This window comes from Malurus melanocephalus, unplaced genomic scaffold (assembly GCF_030028575.1).
Source record: "Malurus melanocephalus ecotype Western Australia unplaced genomic scaffold, MMel_1.1 scaffold_445, whole genome shotgun sequence".
In the NCBI taxonomy this organism is placed as follows: Eukaryota; Metazoa; Chordata; class Aves; order Passeriformes; family Maluridae; genus Malurus; species Malurus melanocephalus.
The window spans coordinates 200,742-219,055 of NW_026623677.1; the positions used below are offsets into that span (position 1 = coordinate 200,742).

General features: G+C 41.9%; 1 protein-coding gene across 1 annotated transcript in view; it reads left to right on the forward strand.

The window, feature by feature from the left end:
* Positions 1-18,314, forward strand: part of LOC130581923 (von Willebrand factor D and EGF domain-containing protein-like) — a 154,938-nt gene that overhangs the window by 40,953 nt on the left and 95,671 nt on the right. Inside the window, 5 exon segments of the mRNA XM_057380324.1 lie at positions 1,213-1,438; positions 3,942-4,174; positions 11,932-12,021; positions 13,280-13,415; positions 17,015-17,232. Of these exon segments, the coding sequence (XP_057236307.1) occupies positions 1,213-1,438; positions 3,942-4,174; positions 11,932-12,021; positions 13,280-13,415; positions 17,015-17,232 (903 nt within the window).

Here is an 18,314-nt window from a genome sequence, read left to right on the forward strand (position 1 = left end):
TTCCTGGGTGTGCACCTCCTCTCCTCTGCCCTTGCTTTCTGGCTTGAATATCTCCCAGGTGCAACTCAAACTGCAGGAGGGCACTGGTGCGTGACTTAACAAATTTATCCTTTGACTTTCACCRCTTCCCCCGCTGTCACAAATAACTTTCAATCTTGAAAGTGAAGCAGCAAACGTGAACCAATGGGAAAAAAATGGTAGTGTTTTGTTTTGTATTTTTTTGTCCCCAATGTGATTTATAGCCCAACACTCACACTGAGAGGAATCACGTTCCCCAAGCTGGGMTAGTAGAGATGGTTCACTATCACCRGCTGAAGAAATGCAAAGCGACAGCAGCAGTCACGCTCTGCTGAAGATGACTGATATCTGAGAGCAAATTATTGTCAGTATTTGGTAATAATTTCCAAACTTTAGCTCAAATATCTCCGTGCTTTGCACATTGGCAAATGCTAGGTAATGGTGCAGAATAATGAGTCACCACTGTAATTGGCTTTGTATATTTAATAAGGCCCTGATTACACCTAATCTCCTCACYGAGGTATTTAAATTAAAGACAGCTTTAGAGAGCCATGTTCCTTCAGTCAGGGAGAGAGCCTGACAGGTACAGAGGGCAGCTCACKCTGAGATTCCTGACATGCACCTGTAAGTTGGGAAATGGAAATCAGTCTCTCCCGTCCRTGACTCAACACGCTGTCATTTAAACCACTCAGGACCAACATTTTCTACTTTGGGATTTCCTGTGTTCAGGGTATTTGTTAATGGATAAAAGCCTGTAAGGAAAATAAATTTAAAAGAATTTTAAAAAATGCGATAAAATCATGCATACTCTGCACATATGTTTTGTCCATCTTTCATATGGGTCTCTCTTCAAGAATGAGGGTGAGGTTCAGAACCCACAAATGTGTGCAGTGTGGGCTGGAAGGGCAGCAGCAGGGCAGCTGTTTTACAGGCAGAGGATTGAGCCTGCTCACATGCTTCCATCTTCAGTCAAACCAATCAAAAMCAGAGGAAAGCACTTTGGGATCCTGTCCTTGACTTCTTTAAGAGTTTTATCTGTGTCAAGCCACCTCTCAAAACTGAGCAAGACGTTTTCATCCTCTGTTTTCAACCTGACCTTCCAGGTTCACCACACTCGGGTTCTTGGGTTTCAGTGATTCTCCATGGGGTCTTACCACGCTTGCTGTAAATGGTTTCTTTTGTGTGCACCCTCAGGTGAACAAATGTGGGACACAGGCTCCGGTGTGGCTGTCACTGGAGTCTGAATCCCTTCCAGCTCCTGGGGAGAGCAAGAGGCTGACGGGCTGTGCCAGCTGGCAGGGCTTTGGGGGCACCAGGCACTGCTGCCTGTTCCAGATCCCCATCACCGTCAGGAACTGCGGTGTTTTCTTCGTGTATCTCCTGCAGCCCACTCCAGGATGCATGGGCTACTGTGCCGAAGGTGAGCACCGCTGAAGTGTTTCTCAATAAGATTTTTTGTGCCTCTCAGGCCCCGGTGTGGCCGTGCACATCTCAGTGACCTCGCGAGCCGAGTGTCGCTCCCGCTAAGGTGAGGAATGTGTAGAAAATAAATCAGAGGCAGTCCAAGGTGCTCCTGAAGAACAGCTCTTATTACCAGTGCAAAATGTAACCTGGTGTGTGTTTCTGAAGCGTTCTGTGCTTGGTTACAGCTCACAGGTAACCTTTCCCTCTGCCTKTGGCTCCACTTTGGCTCGGAGCTGCAGAGGCACCTCGGCTGTACCCGGGCTCTGTATCCTGGATACTGTCTCCAAGGCCTCTCCTTATCTTTAATAATCCTGTATCCCCCCTCAAAAAACGTAATTCTGAAACCCTGCAAGGGAAGAAAACCCAAACTGCATTGATAACATCTTTTTCATGACATTTATATAATTGTTCTCGTCAGAAATAATTTCCAGCCCAGCGCAAGAGATGTAACCCCTGTTCGGTAGCTAGGAAACAAAGGGGAAGCAGAAAGCAATTGCTCATTCAGTTAAACCTCCTGAACTTTGGAGCATGGTCAGGTGCATATAGATTTCATCAGAAAACATGTTTCTTTCTCAAAATGAAAAAAATTACCTTTATACTYYCAGTGTTTTTGGACAGAAACATGAYGCACTGAGGAACTAGGGTTATCAGCTTTTCAATCGGGCAAAATCCAAGCTTGAATACATTTTAAAGAGAAAGATAACTATTTTCTTATCTTTATCAATATTTTAACATTCCCACATGAAGAAGAGGGAGGAAGAAAGGCTCAGAGAACATGAGATTAATTCACTATTTGCAATTTWAAAAAAAATCCATTAAAATAAATGAAACTGATTCTTTCTCAGAAATTACTTTTTAACTGAATAGAGTCACTTATCAGTTTAAGCTTGACTTTTTTATAAACTGTAAGATTTCCACTACCCTTGTTCAAAGAATTTTTTTTGCCAATACATTTCGGGTGATTTTGTCTTATTTGATGATTCATACGTGTTTAGTGATGTAAATCTGCCTGCATTTTTGGTAAAAAATAAATAAGTTTATCCCTTCCCAACTACCCCAATCTCATTTTCAGTGAGGTCCAGTCCTCCCGAGTCTTTAACTTCTTGTCTTTAGGATGTTTTTTGCAGCATCATATGTTGGATGGAAACCAACAGAGATGAAGGGTTTATTTACTGGGTTTTTTTTTTACCTCACTGGCTTAAATTCAGCAGTAAATATCACACCACAGGAGGCTCAGCTGGGTCCAGCTGGCGTGGTCATGGCTTTGTGCAGGGTCACTTCCCCTGTCCCTTCTGCTGGAGGTTCAGGAGCAGGACTCTGGTCAGCACCTCAGAGCTGCAAAAACAAAAATAATTTARAACTCCATAACTTGGCAGAAAGGACACAGCTGGGAAAAGCAGCGTTGGTGCTTGCAATTCCACTCACATCCTGCCGTGAGCTGATCCCCCAACTTTGTCCTTCTGGGAKAATTTCCTGCACACAGCCATGATGTGAGCCACAGTTCAAGGCAGCTTCTCTTAGAAACGAAATGGAAAAGGCTATAAACAACTGGTCTTTATTCATGTTTTTAGTAACTTGTTTCTTTTTCTTCCCCCTTGCTATTTGCCCTGGACAGATGTGTTAACACATTGCTTCTCTGTTCTGCCGTAACAGCTTCATACTTTATTCTCCTGGGCTCCCATGTTTTATATTTTTTACACTCCTCCAACAAAGTTTCTTAATTTATCCTTTCAAAGCATCTGCACCAGCTTCATGTTTTGTTTGAGTCTTGGTCTCTRGAGATGAAAAACTTCCCCCTGCACTATTACACACCTTTTTGTTTCTATTTTCTGGGTGAGTTTAACAGGAAGAAAGGTTTCAGACTTCATTACTGGTTGAAGCCTGCAGAAAGCAAGCTGTATTTTTAGAGCAATAGCATTATTCTGGGCAGAGRGAGACTATATTGAGCAGACCTAGCCTAGATACATCCCAAAACAGCCTGGAAAGGATCTTCACAGCATGGCAGTAGGGGCTGGGTGCTTTCTGAGAGTCAGCTTCCCTCTGCTACATAATGATTTCTCATATCTCTTCCGTGCTTATTGCAGAACTTGGATCAAAAGGCTGTGCTTCAGGGAAATGCAAAGCTGATGGCCTTTGCCAGAGTAATTAATTTGTATTAATCGGAGCACTTCATTTCAATAATGTTTTTCTTGCTGCAAAATTAAAAAAAAAACACACACACACATAAAAAAAGCGGGTCAGATGGTACAACAGCATAGGTAGTCAGTAYACAATTAGCAATTTTTGCATTTGATATCAAATACATTTCCTTGCTTGCATGGTTACTAATTAAATCACAGGAACATAAAGCCCAGTGTATCTCCCATGTTTAATTACATTGACACCTTCTTGTTAGGTGAAYAACTGTAATGTCAAAATAACATTTTGTGCTCTGTCCCTCTTTTGTTTTCCTCTTCCAGACAAACTCACCAGCCTGGCTTTGGATCCGGTGATCACTCCAGAGCTCGTCCAAGGCCGATCCCTCCTGAAGTGCAGCTACAGCCCCCGTTCCCCTGAGCCCCCAGTGCAGTTCAGGGTGCTCTGGTCCCGCCTGTCCAGCCCTGGGAAGAGGGAGCAGATCCTCCAGGAGAACACCCTAAAGGAGTTTTCCCACCTGGAGATGGATGGCAAAAATCTCCGCCTGGGAGACACGGTAATGCCACCCCCGCCTTCAGCACTCAAAGGGGATCAAACCCTTTTGAAAATATTTGTTGTGTTTTTATCAGTGCTGCTCTTCGCTCTTTAGACCTCGAGCTACTGCCCAGAAAAGAACCTAAACCGCTTCACAACAAGATTATTAAATAATATTAACCCTGTTCAGGACCTGTAACATTTCTTTGAATTGCAGCAGGTTCTTGGGAGGTATTTTACCACATTCGAGAGGCAAATTGAATATTTGCAGTTACATTACACCTTGAATTCTGTGAGGTTTKTGTAAGTGGTAGGTACATGTGCCTGAGCCAATTTTTTCTTAGTGCTTTTTGTATCTTGAGTCAGTGAGATTTTGCAGTAGAGGCAGGCTCAGCTGCATGCACTCAGTAATTTTTATATCCATGGACCAGAGAGACACAATAACATCTTTTCACAGGAAAGAAAAAAAAAATAGATAGCACATTTTAAAAKAGAGAGAGATTTATTTTATGGGGTTTTTTTCATGTCATTCTGCCTCTCTGATTCCAAATTCTTGGTTCAATAGCATACTGAAAGATAGAGTTCATTACAAAACAATCTTTAAGAAGTATATTTGATGGCTTACACAGCAACAATGATCTACTCTCAACAACAACAGCAAAACAGAAAGCAATCCAGATGTGAAAAAAAGACTTTTGTATGAATTCACAGCCTTTTATGGTACAGAAACAAGACTTTGAAAGTTAAATTAGGTTCATAACTTTTATAGGCAGAGGGCCATTAGTGATACTACAGCAAACTGAAAGAATMAACAGGGATAACGGCTTGGTGTTAAAAGGAGGTTGGAAATAGTCTTGGCAGCACTTCTTTGAGATCATGGAATAGYAGGATACCAAGCCCAAACAGAGGGCTCAAGGTTCATCTGGTCTAAACTTCCTTGGCAAAAGCMCAGTYTGGGCAAGGCAGCCCAGCACCTTTTCCTGCTGAACCTGGAGTATCCAATGTTGGGGATCCACCACTGCTGAGATTATCCAAAGAATGACTGTTCTCATTGTGAAAAAGATTTTTTTTCTGTGTGTCTAATCAGAATTTCCCCTAGTCTTTTTCGTGTTACTACTAGTAGAAAGGGACCCTCCACCTTCTTTGTATCCACTCTTTAAAAATGGAACATGGTGATGATATCTTCTCTCAGTGACAAAACCAGCTGCCTCAGCCTCTCCTCACGTGGCAGCTTGGATCATCTTTGTGACCCTTCCTGGACCCTCTCCAGCCTGCCCACATCTTTTTGTGCAGTGATGATCCAAACTGAATATGTTATTCCAGATGTGGCCCGAGAAACACTGAGTGAGATAACAATTTCTTTAGCTGAGTTCAGAGTCTGACTGATGATGCCCTCACGTGTCAAAACCAGGCAGTTAATAAATACCAAGACAAGTTTGCGTTATGAAGTGATATTCTCAGCAAAATAATTTCACTTGCAATCACTTCAAATCTAGTTTKAACAATCCTGAGGGATTCAGAGGAAATATGGTTCCGTTAACAAGTAGCATTGCCAAATCTTTCTRAGACTATTTTTATTATATTAAGTTTTCAGTAAGCCCTTCTTTGTCCTCTGCTGCAGCTACGTGTTTAATTTAGTGGGTTTAGTGAGACTAAAATGTTCTCTTCCTTGTTAGATTTCTTTAAAGGTCTTCATGGCCTATTTGACTAATTATAATTATCCATAAATCACCACGGGTGAAAACCAAGCGATGAAGCTTTGGCTGTAAATGAGAACTCAGTTTTACAGAATAAAGATTAAAAAAAGCATTTCACTGTGTTTGCCATCCCAGTCTGGCTGTCTAATAGGAGTCAAAAAGGAGAAAACTCTCACCTATAGTGGTGTAAACCTAAAGAAATTTAGCATTTTTAGGGCTACCCCAGAGGAAAGGTGATGTCACTGAAAGGGGAATCAAACCCTGGGCACCAAACTCTGCCACAGAGGTGATGAGAAACTTTTACCTGCCCAAGAAAGATGCAGGTGGAAGAAAATTCCCWCAGGCAGCATTAAAGGGGGGCCAGATTCACACTGGTAAAATTTACATGAGAGAGGAGACAATAAATCAGAGCACTTGCCAGTGCTTTCCCCCTTCTCCATGCAGAGCTCAGGGGTAGCATCCCCAAGACTGTGCACTGCCAGAGTGTTCGAGGGTCATTCAGGGCAGCATTCATCCCCAAGGTCACAGAATTTGCAACATTTTGAAAACTGCTTGCTTTTTTAACCTTTAAAGCTCATTATCTCTACCTGCACAATAGCCTGCATTTAGTCTCAACACACTCATGAAATCAGCACCTTCTCTGTTCATTTCTTGACAAAAAAACTACACCCAAGCAAGATTTTTATTWTTTTTTTTTACATCACCTTTGGGGTGGTTGATGTCAGTGCTATTCTTTTTCTGTGAAAAAGTCTCCAGGTAATAGGTCAGTCCCATAATGGAATAGCTATTGATATATTTTAATACGCCGTCAAACGTTAGAGAATAATTGAGATTTACCAGCCAACATCCCTGAACTTGTATTGACTAAACAGCCAGTTATTTTTTAATAGCCATCATGTGTCCTTTCTTTCCCCCCATCTTTGGGCTCCAATTTTGTTATTTCAGGCAGTAATGCTGGCAGCATAATGTTCATGAGACTATTGCAGTCTTAAATAAAYCTATAACATGACACTATTTCTCTATAAGCTCTGAAAGGAGCCTACTCCATCTGATATGAAAATCCTGGCATTCCTAAGCCTTATTTATGTGATAGTGACAGAGGTCATTTCATTCCTCGAGGCACAGCCATCTATAAATTATAGCAGCACGCTGTGAGTAATGAGTTATGCTAAGAAAGAAAGGTGTTTAGGAGAAAATTCTGCAGATTCTGCTCAGCGCAGCAATCCGAAAGTTCACACGGCGAGGAGCAATTGTCACCCTACATAAACCAYGGTGAAATAAGGATGTTTGAGCAAAACCAGCCCCTCTGAGCTCTGTGATAGAAGTGGCTGCTTTGTATGGTTCTCTGCAACAGAAGGAGATTTAGCCCCAGACAAAAAGATCACAAATTATTGCCTAAATACATAAAATAACTATATTTCCATCACAAGAGAAAAAGCGTGAAATTTCACAGAGTGGTTTGGATTGGAAGAGAYGCCAAAGATGAYCCAGTTTCAAACCCCCCTCCATGGGCAAGGACACCTTCTGCATGACCTGATTGCCCCAAGCYCYATCCAARCTGGCCTTGAACACCTYCAGGATGAGGTGAGAGATCCTACCTGTCCTGTTGTCCTTGGTGCTAAAGAAAGCCAGATCTCACAGAGCCAGATCTCTTACTCCTCATTTCTAAGGGAAATTTGATTTTTTTCTATTGCCAGCACTTCTAAGAGATGTTCCAGTTCACCTCAGGGGATAAGCACATACCAGATGATGGATCCAGTACATTTATTGCACTTAGATGAAAAATCCAGGGCATATAGGCTCAAAAATGTTAAATCATATTAAGTCTATACCTTGAGTGTATACTCCAGCACTTAGAAGGCCATCTGGAGGATTTGCTCCTTTTCTCTCCCAAAAATAGAAAGGTCTGAGATTACAGAGCCCCAGTCAGCACTGACCCTCAGCATCTCCYCTTTGGGGTTACTTCACTGACTGGGACTCTGTCCCTTCCCAGTTCAGAGGTCTGCACCCCGATCTGGACTCCAAAGTGACAAAGTGAAAATCCCCTCCAGCCACTGCACTTGTCAAAATCAGCAGCAGGAATAGGCAGACCTGCCTGTTTGTAGGTCACGCCCGAGTTTACACTTTCCTTCCCAGCCTTCAGGTAAAAAATGAGAATCATCCCCGCAGAAAGAGAACTCTGGGTGAACTTGAACAGAGAGTTTAAAGCAGGAAGGGTCAGAGAGCTGATGAGCAAAAACTCTGCAGATGATAAAACACCTTACTACTACCTCAGGAAAATTTCCTTCCTTAGCAGAATAATAACCTGGAGTTGCTTGCACACACTGCTCGGCTGTCTGACAGATGGGAGAGCTCCTGCTCTCTGTACAGAGATGGCAAAGTGAGCAGAGCTGTGCTTCCCACAGTGCTGGGTCACACCRTGCYCCTGCTCCCAGAGCCYCTCACGCCACTGATTGCTGCTCTAMAGCSTTAGGARCCACTTCATTAATTAAATCAAAGTCAGATTCTCCCCACTTTCCCCTTCCTAACCCTTCTGGAAAGCCTTCCCAGAGACTTTGTTCCTATCCCTTTTCTGCAAAAGCCCACAGCCAGGTTATTTTCTCAAGCTAATGAGAGCTCTTTTTTTTCTTTTCTTCCGTCTTCCCCAGAAATGTCATCTTCAGTTCTGCTCATCCTTTGCTCTTTTCATTGGGGCTGTAAACCACAGTTGCCTCCCACACACCCTCCCAGCTCCCAGCAGAGTGGTGAGGATTTTTTAACCCTAGACCAGGATTTTCTAACCCTAGAACAGGATTTTCTAACCCTAGAACAGGATTTTCTAACCCTAGAACATTAGGGTTTAATGCAGCAGGCAATGGCAGCTCTGGTGTCTGAGCACCCCCAGATCAGGCACCTGCATCTGCCATTCAGGATTATTTAGGGGGAAATGTGACACTGAAGACATTATTATCATCAAAATAACAACTGACTTGAATTCTGAAAGCTCTGRGCAAAACATCAACATTTTAACTTGCATGTTATTGGGGAGACATTTTCTGGAGATGGCAACARGTCCTAAGATTAAAATATTCTTCCAAATTGTTTCCCAGAGCTACCTGACCCTCACGAAATTTAAATTCTCCTTTCAGCTAAAGGAGCTGCTCATGAGGTTCAAGGCAAAATGAGTATAACTCTGTTGAGTCCATGAAAAGGGGAAAAATCTGCTCCAACACACAGGATAGGAGGCACTTCTTAGTTAAAAGAGCCTTTTTTTGATAAAAGTTTTGTGCCAAGGAGTTGTTTTCTGCCCTATGGGAAGTTTTGCCAGCACACAGGGAGAAGGAAGCATCCCTTGTTGAGAAACAATGCAGTCATCCTGTCTGAGGGCACCCTTACATTTCTGTCCCTTTAACAGAGATGATGACAAAATATAATTTGACTTTTTTTTTAACGGATCCAATGAGTTTGTGGAAAAATACTGCCTAACTTGTCACGGCCATCAGCATACTGCTGTCAGTGGTGCTTTTATCTCTTTGCTTTAAAAAGGCTGCATCCAGAGATGGGTGTWGGGAGGGAAGAGAAAAAGAGAAAGAAAAATTTGATTACTGAAGTGGAGAAAAAAGAGTTAGTATTTAGCTGAAGGCAAAAAAAAAAAACCCCTTGGAATGACTATCATAATTATGTGACAAACTGTCAACCTGTAGCTCAGTAGCTGATGAACATTGCTGATTGTGAAGTGTGCACCTAACAAGGAAGAGGCTCTACAAGGGGAGGAGTGATATAAAAGACAGAAATAAAATGTAAATCATGATGGATGTCCATGCATCTTGAATTTGTAAAGTTTGTGCTAAACCCCAAAAGCACTGAAGATTGAGCTGGAGTGTGGTGGTAGTGTRCAGATATCTCAGTGTATCATTAGGGAGTGATTTTTATTGAGTGTTTGGTGCTTTATCAACAAAATGTACCTCTAAAATAAATATGAGAGGAAATGGAAGGGGGCTGGGCTCTGGCATTTCCCAGGATGTCAGTTTGGGGAGGATCACCAGGCAGTGCCTCTGTCCCTGCTCTGCATCCCTGTGCCCGTCCCTGCAGCTCCCTCGTGGTGAGCTCAGAGGGACCCTCAGTGGGAACATTTCTGGTTAAAAGCACTGAAGCCAAAAGTGCAAACATCCCAGTGAGTGCAAACACATCATCTGCAATGTGTGAGATCCGCTCAATGAGCCCTGCAAGGGGATCAGTGGTATTTGGTTTTTTTGGTAGGGGGAATTTGCCTTACCAGAGCTCTTTCTCTGCTGTCACCGCCTTGTCAGATCCTGATTTTGCAGATTCTCCCCATGGCAGCTGCAGGAGAAGCTGCAGGAGGATGATCAACACTTGCACTCTGCCTTCCCAGCAGAAGAACTGTTTTGAAATGTCTGTAAGCTGAACACGAGCCTTTAGGGAAGGATTTGAGATAATAAATATCTAATGATAACAGGGCTTATTACCTTGAGAGACAACAACTYGCTCTCCTTTGGAGGCAAACTGGATAACTATGAAATATCTCAGGAATTTTAACTGTGAAACATCACTGTGAGTTGAGCTCTGTGTCTGTTTTTTCCCCCAGTACACCCTGTATGACCTCAGGGTTTCCATCCTGTTAAGGTAACAAATGACACCATTTTCACTGGGCCAARCTGTCTGGGGCTGTCTGCAAAAGAGTGAGAAAAATTGTGAAGGTAAAAACATCCCAAAAGGCACATAAGCCTGGGACTGAGCTGAACTGGAAATAATCCACTTGAAGAGCACAGAAAACACTWGTTTTTCCCCACAGCCCTACAAGCATCCCTGTATTGCTGGTGGGGAATTTCCACTGTGCACAAATGAGGTRGGAAAGAAGATTCTTCTTCAGTTTGGAGGAAACTCATGACTTGGGGGCAACAAAGACGGATTTTTAGGGTGGTAAAAKAAATATTCCAGGCTGCTATGAAACTCAGGCCCATATGAACACATGAATCTGGGAATATCCTGGTTTAGAGGCAGGTTTAGAATCTGATTTTGAAGTTAGTGGTCATGAGGGTCATACCTGAGCCAGTATGGCTGGTGAGTGGTGCTGGAAAATCCAGCCAAAGGTGTTTGTCAYAATGGAAAACRAACTGCATTGGTCCMRTTCTTCCTCSTGGGYTATTTGAGGCTTAAAAAAAGGCAGCAGCTATAAATATGTCATCTGAATATTTGGAATTTGATTCAATATGTCACAATCTGTTACTCCATTTCCAAGAAGAAGACTAAAACCAAAATATTCAGAACTACAGTTTCAGACTCTATTGTCATTTGCTTTAAGGAAAATTTCTCTATTTTAATCTTACGATCCTAGAAATGATTTTAGCAGTTTGTTTTTGCTGAAACCAATGAAACATTCAGTTGGCAGATGGTGTGCGGGCTCAGCAGAGATAAGGATTGTGTGGCTGTTCTAGGAATACGACATAAGTGTCCTGGTACATTGTGTTTGGAGAGGTTTTTGTTTGGGTGAGTTCTCTTTTATTTTTTTTATTTTTTTTTAACACAATGTAAACCCCATAGGCACATCTGCATCGTCTTTTAGAAGGCAATAAGGAAAAAAAAAAAAAAAAGGAGCTTCTCAAATTGCTGACACAGTTTCTGAGACTGGATGACTGTCAAACTGATTAAAATTTTGAAATAAACTGCTTACAAACGTGGTACAGAGAGAGGATACTCGATCCAACAGGCAAACTGGAGTCTGGGATCCCAAGAGCAAATGTCTGAATTGTGACAGTAACATCTGTGAACACTGAAATTCTGCCTCAGTAAAATGAGTTAAAATCACAAACCAAGGTGCTTGAAGAACTGCAGAAGAAATCTCCTCATAAGCATTCAGCGTTATTAATTGTTGAGAAAAAAGCCATGATTTTTAGCTATTAAATGATTCAAAAATTCTTCCAAATCTCAAAATTTAAGYATAAATATTCTTAACGCCTAAATAYSCAAAATATATTCCAACAGTGGAATGGAAACTTAAAAGCTCTGAGCAACAGGAAGATGCATGACTATATGAATGTTATTCAAGAAAATGCAATTTATGTGGTTTCTTTACTTGTTGCAGGTGTTTTGCACTGTCACAGCKTTTAGGAGGGGCACTCCTGAGCAGCAGTCACTACCTGAGGACAGCCAAGGTTTCTATGCAGGGATTAAGGTAACACTCATGGCCCTGATTTAATCACTATGGAATATTTGAAACTCCTGATGGAGAAACACGAGTCCTGATTGTCACGAGCAGTGCTGCTTTGATGTTCACTTTGAGAAAACAGCTTTTTTTTTTTTTGTCTTTAAAACACTCTGAAGGACCCACTGACACCGAGGGCATGTGTGGACACTCATGTGCCACAAATTACAAACAAAAGGACATGTCCCAGTAAATGTGCCCTGGAGATGTCTGTGGGTTATGTAGGAAGGGAAGACACRCCTACAAACCTGCAAAGAGGCACAATTTTGTTGTAACTAAACCAGAATAAACAAGACAAAATATGAGTTTTTATCCATCACTTTCCTCTGGTCAGGCACTACAAAGCAGAAGCTGCTGAAGATAAATTCACACCGAGTGCAGGGACCAGGTCTAATCCCACTCCAGGATTAGGCTGTCAGCCTGGCACTCCAGGAGATTGTCAGATCTGTGTGTCTAAATTTCATGCCTTCATGGGAGGGGTTTGCAAAACCTGGCAGCCCATTCTGTGTGATATCTGAAGAGCAGCTCCTGAGGAATTTTTTTGAAAAGTCAGAATTTTCCAGGGAATGGAARTCCCCATTTCTGGCTAGCCCTGAGTGCTGCTTCTGCTGTTTTCCCAGGAGAACAGACAGACAGAGAAGGCACAACCTGAGCTCTCTCCCTGGAGCAGGGGTCCTCAAAGCTGTAATATTTTATGGGCAGAACAATTCTTCTTCCTGCCATAGAAGGGAAGGAGAATTCGTCAAAAATTTCATTTATTTTGCACCCAGCATAGACCACAAACAGAGAGTCCACGGCYATGAAGTTATGCCAGACTATGCCATGGTATCTCTCCTACTGCATTGGGATAGGAGCTCCTTTAAACCAGGCTTATTAAAAATTAATAAATTCTACATCATTATTCTCAGGCTTAATRGAAGCCTGCTTTGAGATTTGGAGATGAGAAGCAATTACATTCTATATATGGAAACTGCAAACATTTCCTTAATTGCCAAAAGTGTTAAAGTATGTTAACAGCAATTTTACCTTACAAAATTGGAGATCATTATTGCAAAATTTATTATTATTAAGAAGATAATGATAAAGATTATTATTATTTTGCAAGTAATTAGATTTCTTCATAATTGATTAACACCACTCAAAATTTCGTGGGCGTCAGTGTTGCTTGATTAATCCGTCATCTCTCTTGCCTGTCGAAATTATCTAAAAATTGTTTTCTTGTTTCCAGTTTTTACCAGAGTCACTAGAAATTGCAGAGGATGGCAAAGAGCACGTTCTGACTGTCCTGAGCACGGTACCCATTGCATGACCTGGGCATGATGATTCCTGTAAAATTACTTTGCAGCTGAGTACTGAGGACTTGGGTAAGAGTTTTTCACATATTGACATCAAATCAATGTGATTAGTTTTTTTCCAGTAATGAAGGTGCAATTAATTCTAATAGAAAAATATAATATATAAATAATACCAAAAGGGCAGAAGCCATAAAATCAGCAAACTWGGCCATATTTTTATCTGCAAAATAAAACAGTTGATAATGTCAGACAGGTTTTTGTGGGAAAAAAAATAAAACAAACCCATAAATCTGAGTAGCAATAACCTGAACAGAAGTCTTTTGAGATTTATGGATGAAAAAACTGTGAGAAGAAGGACTTATTTTAAATTCCAGGAGTACAGAATTCCATTTTAAGGGTGTTTTTTTTTGTAGCAGGAATGTTCTTAGGTAGAATAATTTCATTAATTATCAGTAAAAATCTCCCCTGCAGGTTTATTATTCAGTAAATGCATAGTGAAGCTTTTTTTCTTTCTTTTGCTGGCTTGTAGTTTTTGTCTAACTTAATACAAAAGGAAAAATCTTTCTCATGCTTATATATAATTCTCTTTCTTAACATTTAAGGTTTTTTTTAAAAAAAATTGTTATTTTGAAAACATTGACAATGTCACTAGAGAAAACTCTTGCCCTTTTAKTCAGTAAATGCTGCCTTCAGGTGGTGTACCCCTCTGCCTAATGGGAGCATTTATGTATTTACTGTCCATTTGCACTAAATAAAACACCCAACCCTTTTTCTAACAAGGCACTTCTTCTATGACTCAATGAGAGAAATATAGAAATATAGAAACATAGAAATATTTAGAGATAGGATTACAGCTGCAATTTCTCTACCCCCAAAAAGCCAGCTCTAAAAAATGTTGGCGAAACCCAGATGGTTCCTGATATTTCTCTTTTTTTAAAATCCCTTTCCTTGTTCTTCTCACCACCAGCCAAGTGCTTAGGCAGAAGAAAAAAAAAATAATTAAATGGTATCATAACACAATGATCTTAAACTGAGCAGCACCTTATGGTTCCAGCAGCTGTGTTGGCTCTGGTACGTGGATATTTTGCATTTCTCCATGGCTCAGGGCTGCTCTGCTCTACACATTGCTCTTGGCTTCCAGTCGGTGCTGCTCCAGCAGGGAAACATCCACGGAGCTCATGGGAATGGATTTCTGTGGATAGTGAGGCAGGGAAAGGATGCCTTGGTCCGGGGGATTGAGGATGTTGGGGCTGTGGGACATCCCCAGCGACTCTGACTGCTCTGAGGATCAGACAGGAATTAGTCCCTCATTTGTTTAACTCACGTTTTCTTAGGCATCAACCAAGGCTTTCAGCACCTCCCTGACACAGCCAGGAGCTCTCCAGAGGGGGAGGATGAGCTCAGCACACCAGACTGACACTGACCCCTCGCAGGGTTTCCTCCAGAAGAAAGAGACGATACCAAACTTGCAGGAGCAGCTCTATTTTCRAGCTGTCAACGGGCTTGATGTGTTGGTGCCAAGAGGTGCCAGGAGGAAGGCACAGCTCGTCCAMTTAACTCCTATTTGGAGGAAGTTGTCACTGAGGTGGAAAATTTCWGTTAGTTTTGATCAGCTGGTTTCTGGAGAATAAACTGAACCCATCTCCAGCCCTTGTTTGCTCCATGCTGAGGCTGATTCCTCAGATGAACCCGGGCTGTTATCAATCGAGCTCTCCATATCTACTCAAGGCTGAGAGTCTGCACAGCCACGTTTGCTCTGAGCTTTATTTTCTTTAGGGTCCATTAGTTTATCTGAAGGAACACTGCGGGCTTTGGAAAAAATGTGTGCTGGCCACAGTGCTGGAAATTAAAAATAAAAACCATTTTAGCCGAGATCTGTTTATACCAAATAAATTAACTGACAAGCTCCTTGTCTGACTGAATCCATATAACTGCACTGTAGTGCTAATTATGTGGGGAATAAGTGATAAGAAAGCTAATTACAAGCACAGAAATATCTCTCTGAGTTCAGACAATATCATAATGAATGCCAAGGCACAGCAGAGCCACTGGAGTTCGGCTTCTGTTCAGTTTATCGTTAGTGTTTTGACAAAATCATTTTCTTTGATTTTAAACTTTTGTTCTGGGTTGTGAGCACAGCTCACAGGGCTGTAATGGCAATAACTATTCCTCATGGAAACCTCCAATTTAATTGAATCAAGAACCTTGAAAACGAACCAGGATTTTTCTATAAGATGTGAGGTGAGGCAGCCTTTAAGGATTTGATATGACAGATAATATGTCATTAATATCTATAGATTTTAGCTCAGTTCCCATAGTACTGTACAGGGTTAATTTAAATTATATTTCATGAGATTTTTCCATAAGGAATAAGATACTGATTATTTGATTTTGTTAGAAATGTCCTCTTAAAACACTTTAATGCCATCTTGATAAATTATTAATCAATTCTACAAATGGAAAGAATGATCACTTCTTTTAATATCAGAAAATCTTATTTTCATCTTAGATTAATTTTATTGCCACCATTTCTAGAACTTTATTCTTATCAGATGATAATTAGTGGTCTGGGACAGAAAACTAAATGCTCCTCAAGAAATGCTGTAAGCCCTGACATCAGCAGTGAGATCCTCACTGGCTTCAGCAGGACCATAGTTTCATTTTTTATCAACCAAAGGATTCATGAAAGATTGAGGGGCTCCTTGAGAAGCAAATGCACGCTATGCACAGTGCAGACCAGATGGCTCAGCACTAAATGCTACCGTAATTCARTGTGAGGGAAAACAAGTTAGGGAAAACACATCTGTAGAAATAAAAGTTCGGGTTTGCCCTTTACCTGAGACAGCAGCAGGAGGGGTCAGGACCCGAGAGAAGTGGACACTGCCATTCTGGCTGCGTGGAGAGGTCCCTTTAGGAAATATATGATCTGCAGTGCCATTGTCACAGTGATTTTGTCACCATCCATCATTTCCCTACCCACCATGGATGCTGACATAGCCAGTATCTCATAGCTTAATCTTTTCCCTCATTTTTTTTAGTAAATTTATCTGCACAGTAGCTCTGTAAAGGATACAAATAAAATTATAATCGTTTTGAAGACTGGGAAGCAAAACACCGTAACCTAAATAGCCTAAAAAATACATTAAAAATATGTAACCTAAAAAATACAAATACAGACCGGCTGCTTTTGCCTTCCTGCTGTGGATCCACAGTTCACCAAAAACTAACTTGAGAACCCTCCATTTCCACATAAAAACCTCTGTTTATTTTAAGTTAAATAACCCCCAGAAAGTACTTTTTTTATACTCCAGACAGTGACAGAGAAATTCTTTTCAGAAATGCGGATCCATCTCTTTCTTTGTCACGAGAACGACTTGTCTTCATTTACTGGGCACGGACCCRTAGAGATAACGCTGTCACTCCAGAAATATTAACACCTGTGGAAAAACAGGCACCGCTGAGTTTTAGTAAACTTTGGGGGGAAAAAAACCATCAGAGTGAAGCGTGCAGAGGGATGCCAGATTGAGTCAGTCACCACAGCCTGCATGCAAAGCCCATCTGGTTTCCAGTGTGTCCTGCAATGAGAAGCGCTGGTGTCGAACAGCAAACAGAGAACAGGAAACACTTTGGAGAGCTCTTGTCAGACTCTGTGTTGGTGTTCTCTCCAGACAGCCAGGCTCCAGGGCCCCCAGACATCGCCCTGTCGGCCTGCCAGGTGCATCTGCTGCAGGAGCCSTGCTCGGGGAGCAGCTGTGCCACAGCCACGGTGACGGTGACAGCAGTGACCGACTTCGCGCAGGACGGGAGCCGCGTCAGCCGCATCAGCGCCGAGCCACTCGCTCCCAGGAATGGGCTCTGGAGGGCTCACACACCCAGGGATGTGAAAGTGAGCTCCTAAAATCAGCTGAAAGACGTGTCAAATTTGAATAAGAGGTTTCTCTCTCTGTCTCTCTTTTTTTCTCTTTTTTTTTTCTTTCTTTTTTTTTTTCTTTTTTTCTTTGATCTTTTTTTCCCTCTTCCAAAGAAAATGAACCCTTTGGGATGGCTGTCAGAAGAAACTTTAAAAACCATCCAGTTGCATCCCCTGCTATGGGCAGAGATATCTTCCACTATCTCAGATTGCTCCAATCCTCATCCAATCCAGTTTTGGACACTTCCAGGGATGGAGTAGCCACAGCTCCTTTGGGAAATCTGTGCCAGAGCCTCCCCACCCTCACAATAAAGAATTTCTTCCTAATATCTAATCTAACCCTGCCCTCTGTCAGCAGAGTAAAGCAAAACAGTCACTTTATTCCAAGAAAATAAACATGTAATCCTTTGTGCTTTGGCAGATTCAGGTTTGGTTATCAGTCAGCACATCAGGAAGGCCAAGAGGAGGAATAGAGAGGTGTCCAGGAGTGCTTTTGTAMACTGGAAAAGGAGAAGGAAAGGTTTAGGGAATGAGCACCTTTTTGAGAGGGAAGGAGGGGGAAAACCAAGGGTTTGGAGAACATTTGCTGAAAAATCAGAGGAAAGGCAGTGCCTCAGAAATGAAAGAGGGGCTCAGCGGTGCTTTGTCCAATCTGTGGAAGGGACACCTTTGACAACACACGTGACTGCTTTGTCCATACATTTACTCTGTACAAAATGTCCAAAATCAAAATAATAAGAAGCAATCAGGGAAGCAAGTCACAGTTTCCCTGCAGAAAGCCTGGCCAGAGGAGTGTGGTGAGCAGGGACCAGCCCTTTGCCTGTGGAGTTGTTTCAGGGCCTCAGCTGAGGTTTGAGAGCTGTAATTCAACCACCACAGACAATCAACCAGAGCACAGATTTGACTGAGCAAAATTTCTCAGAGCAGGGGCACATCCAAGCTGGCATATCTTAAGTAACTGAAAACCCCCCCAGTGAAATCCACAATTTCYCTGCCCCAATTTTTGTGGATTTGASAGAATGRGATTAARCKGGACCMAAAKAATTTTTGTCTTCAAA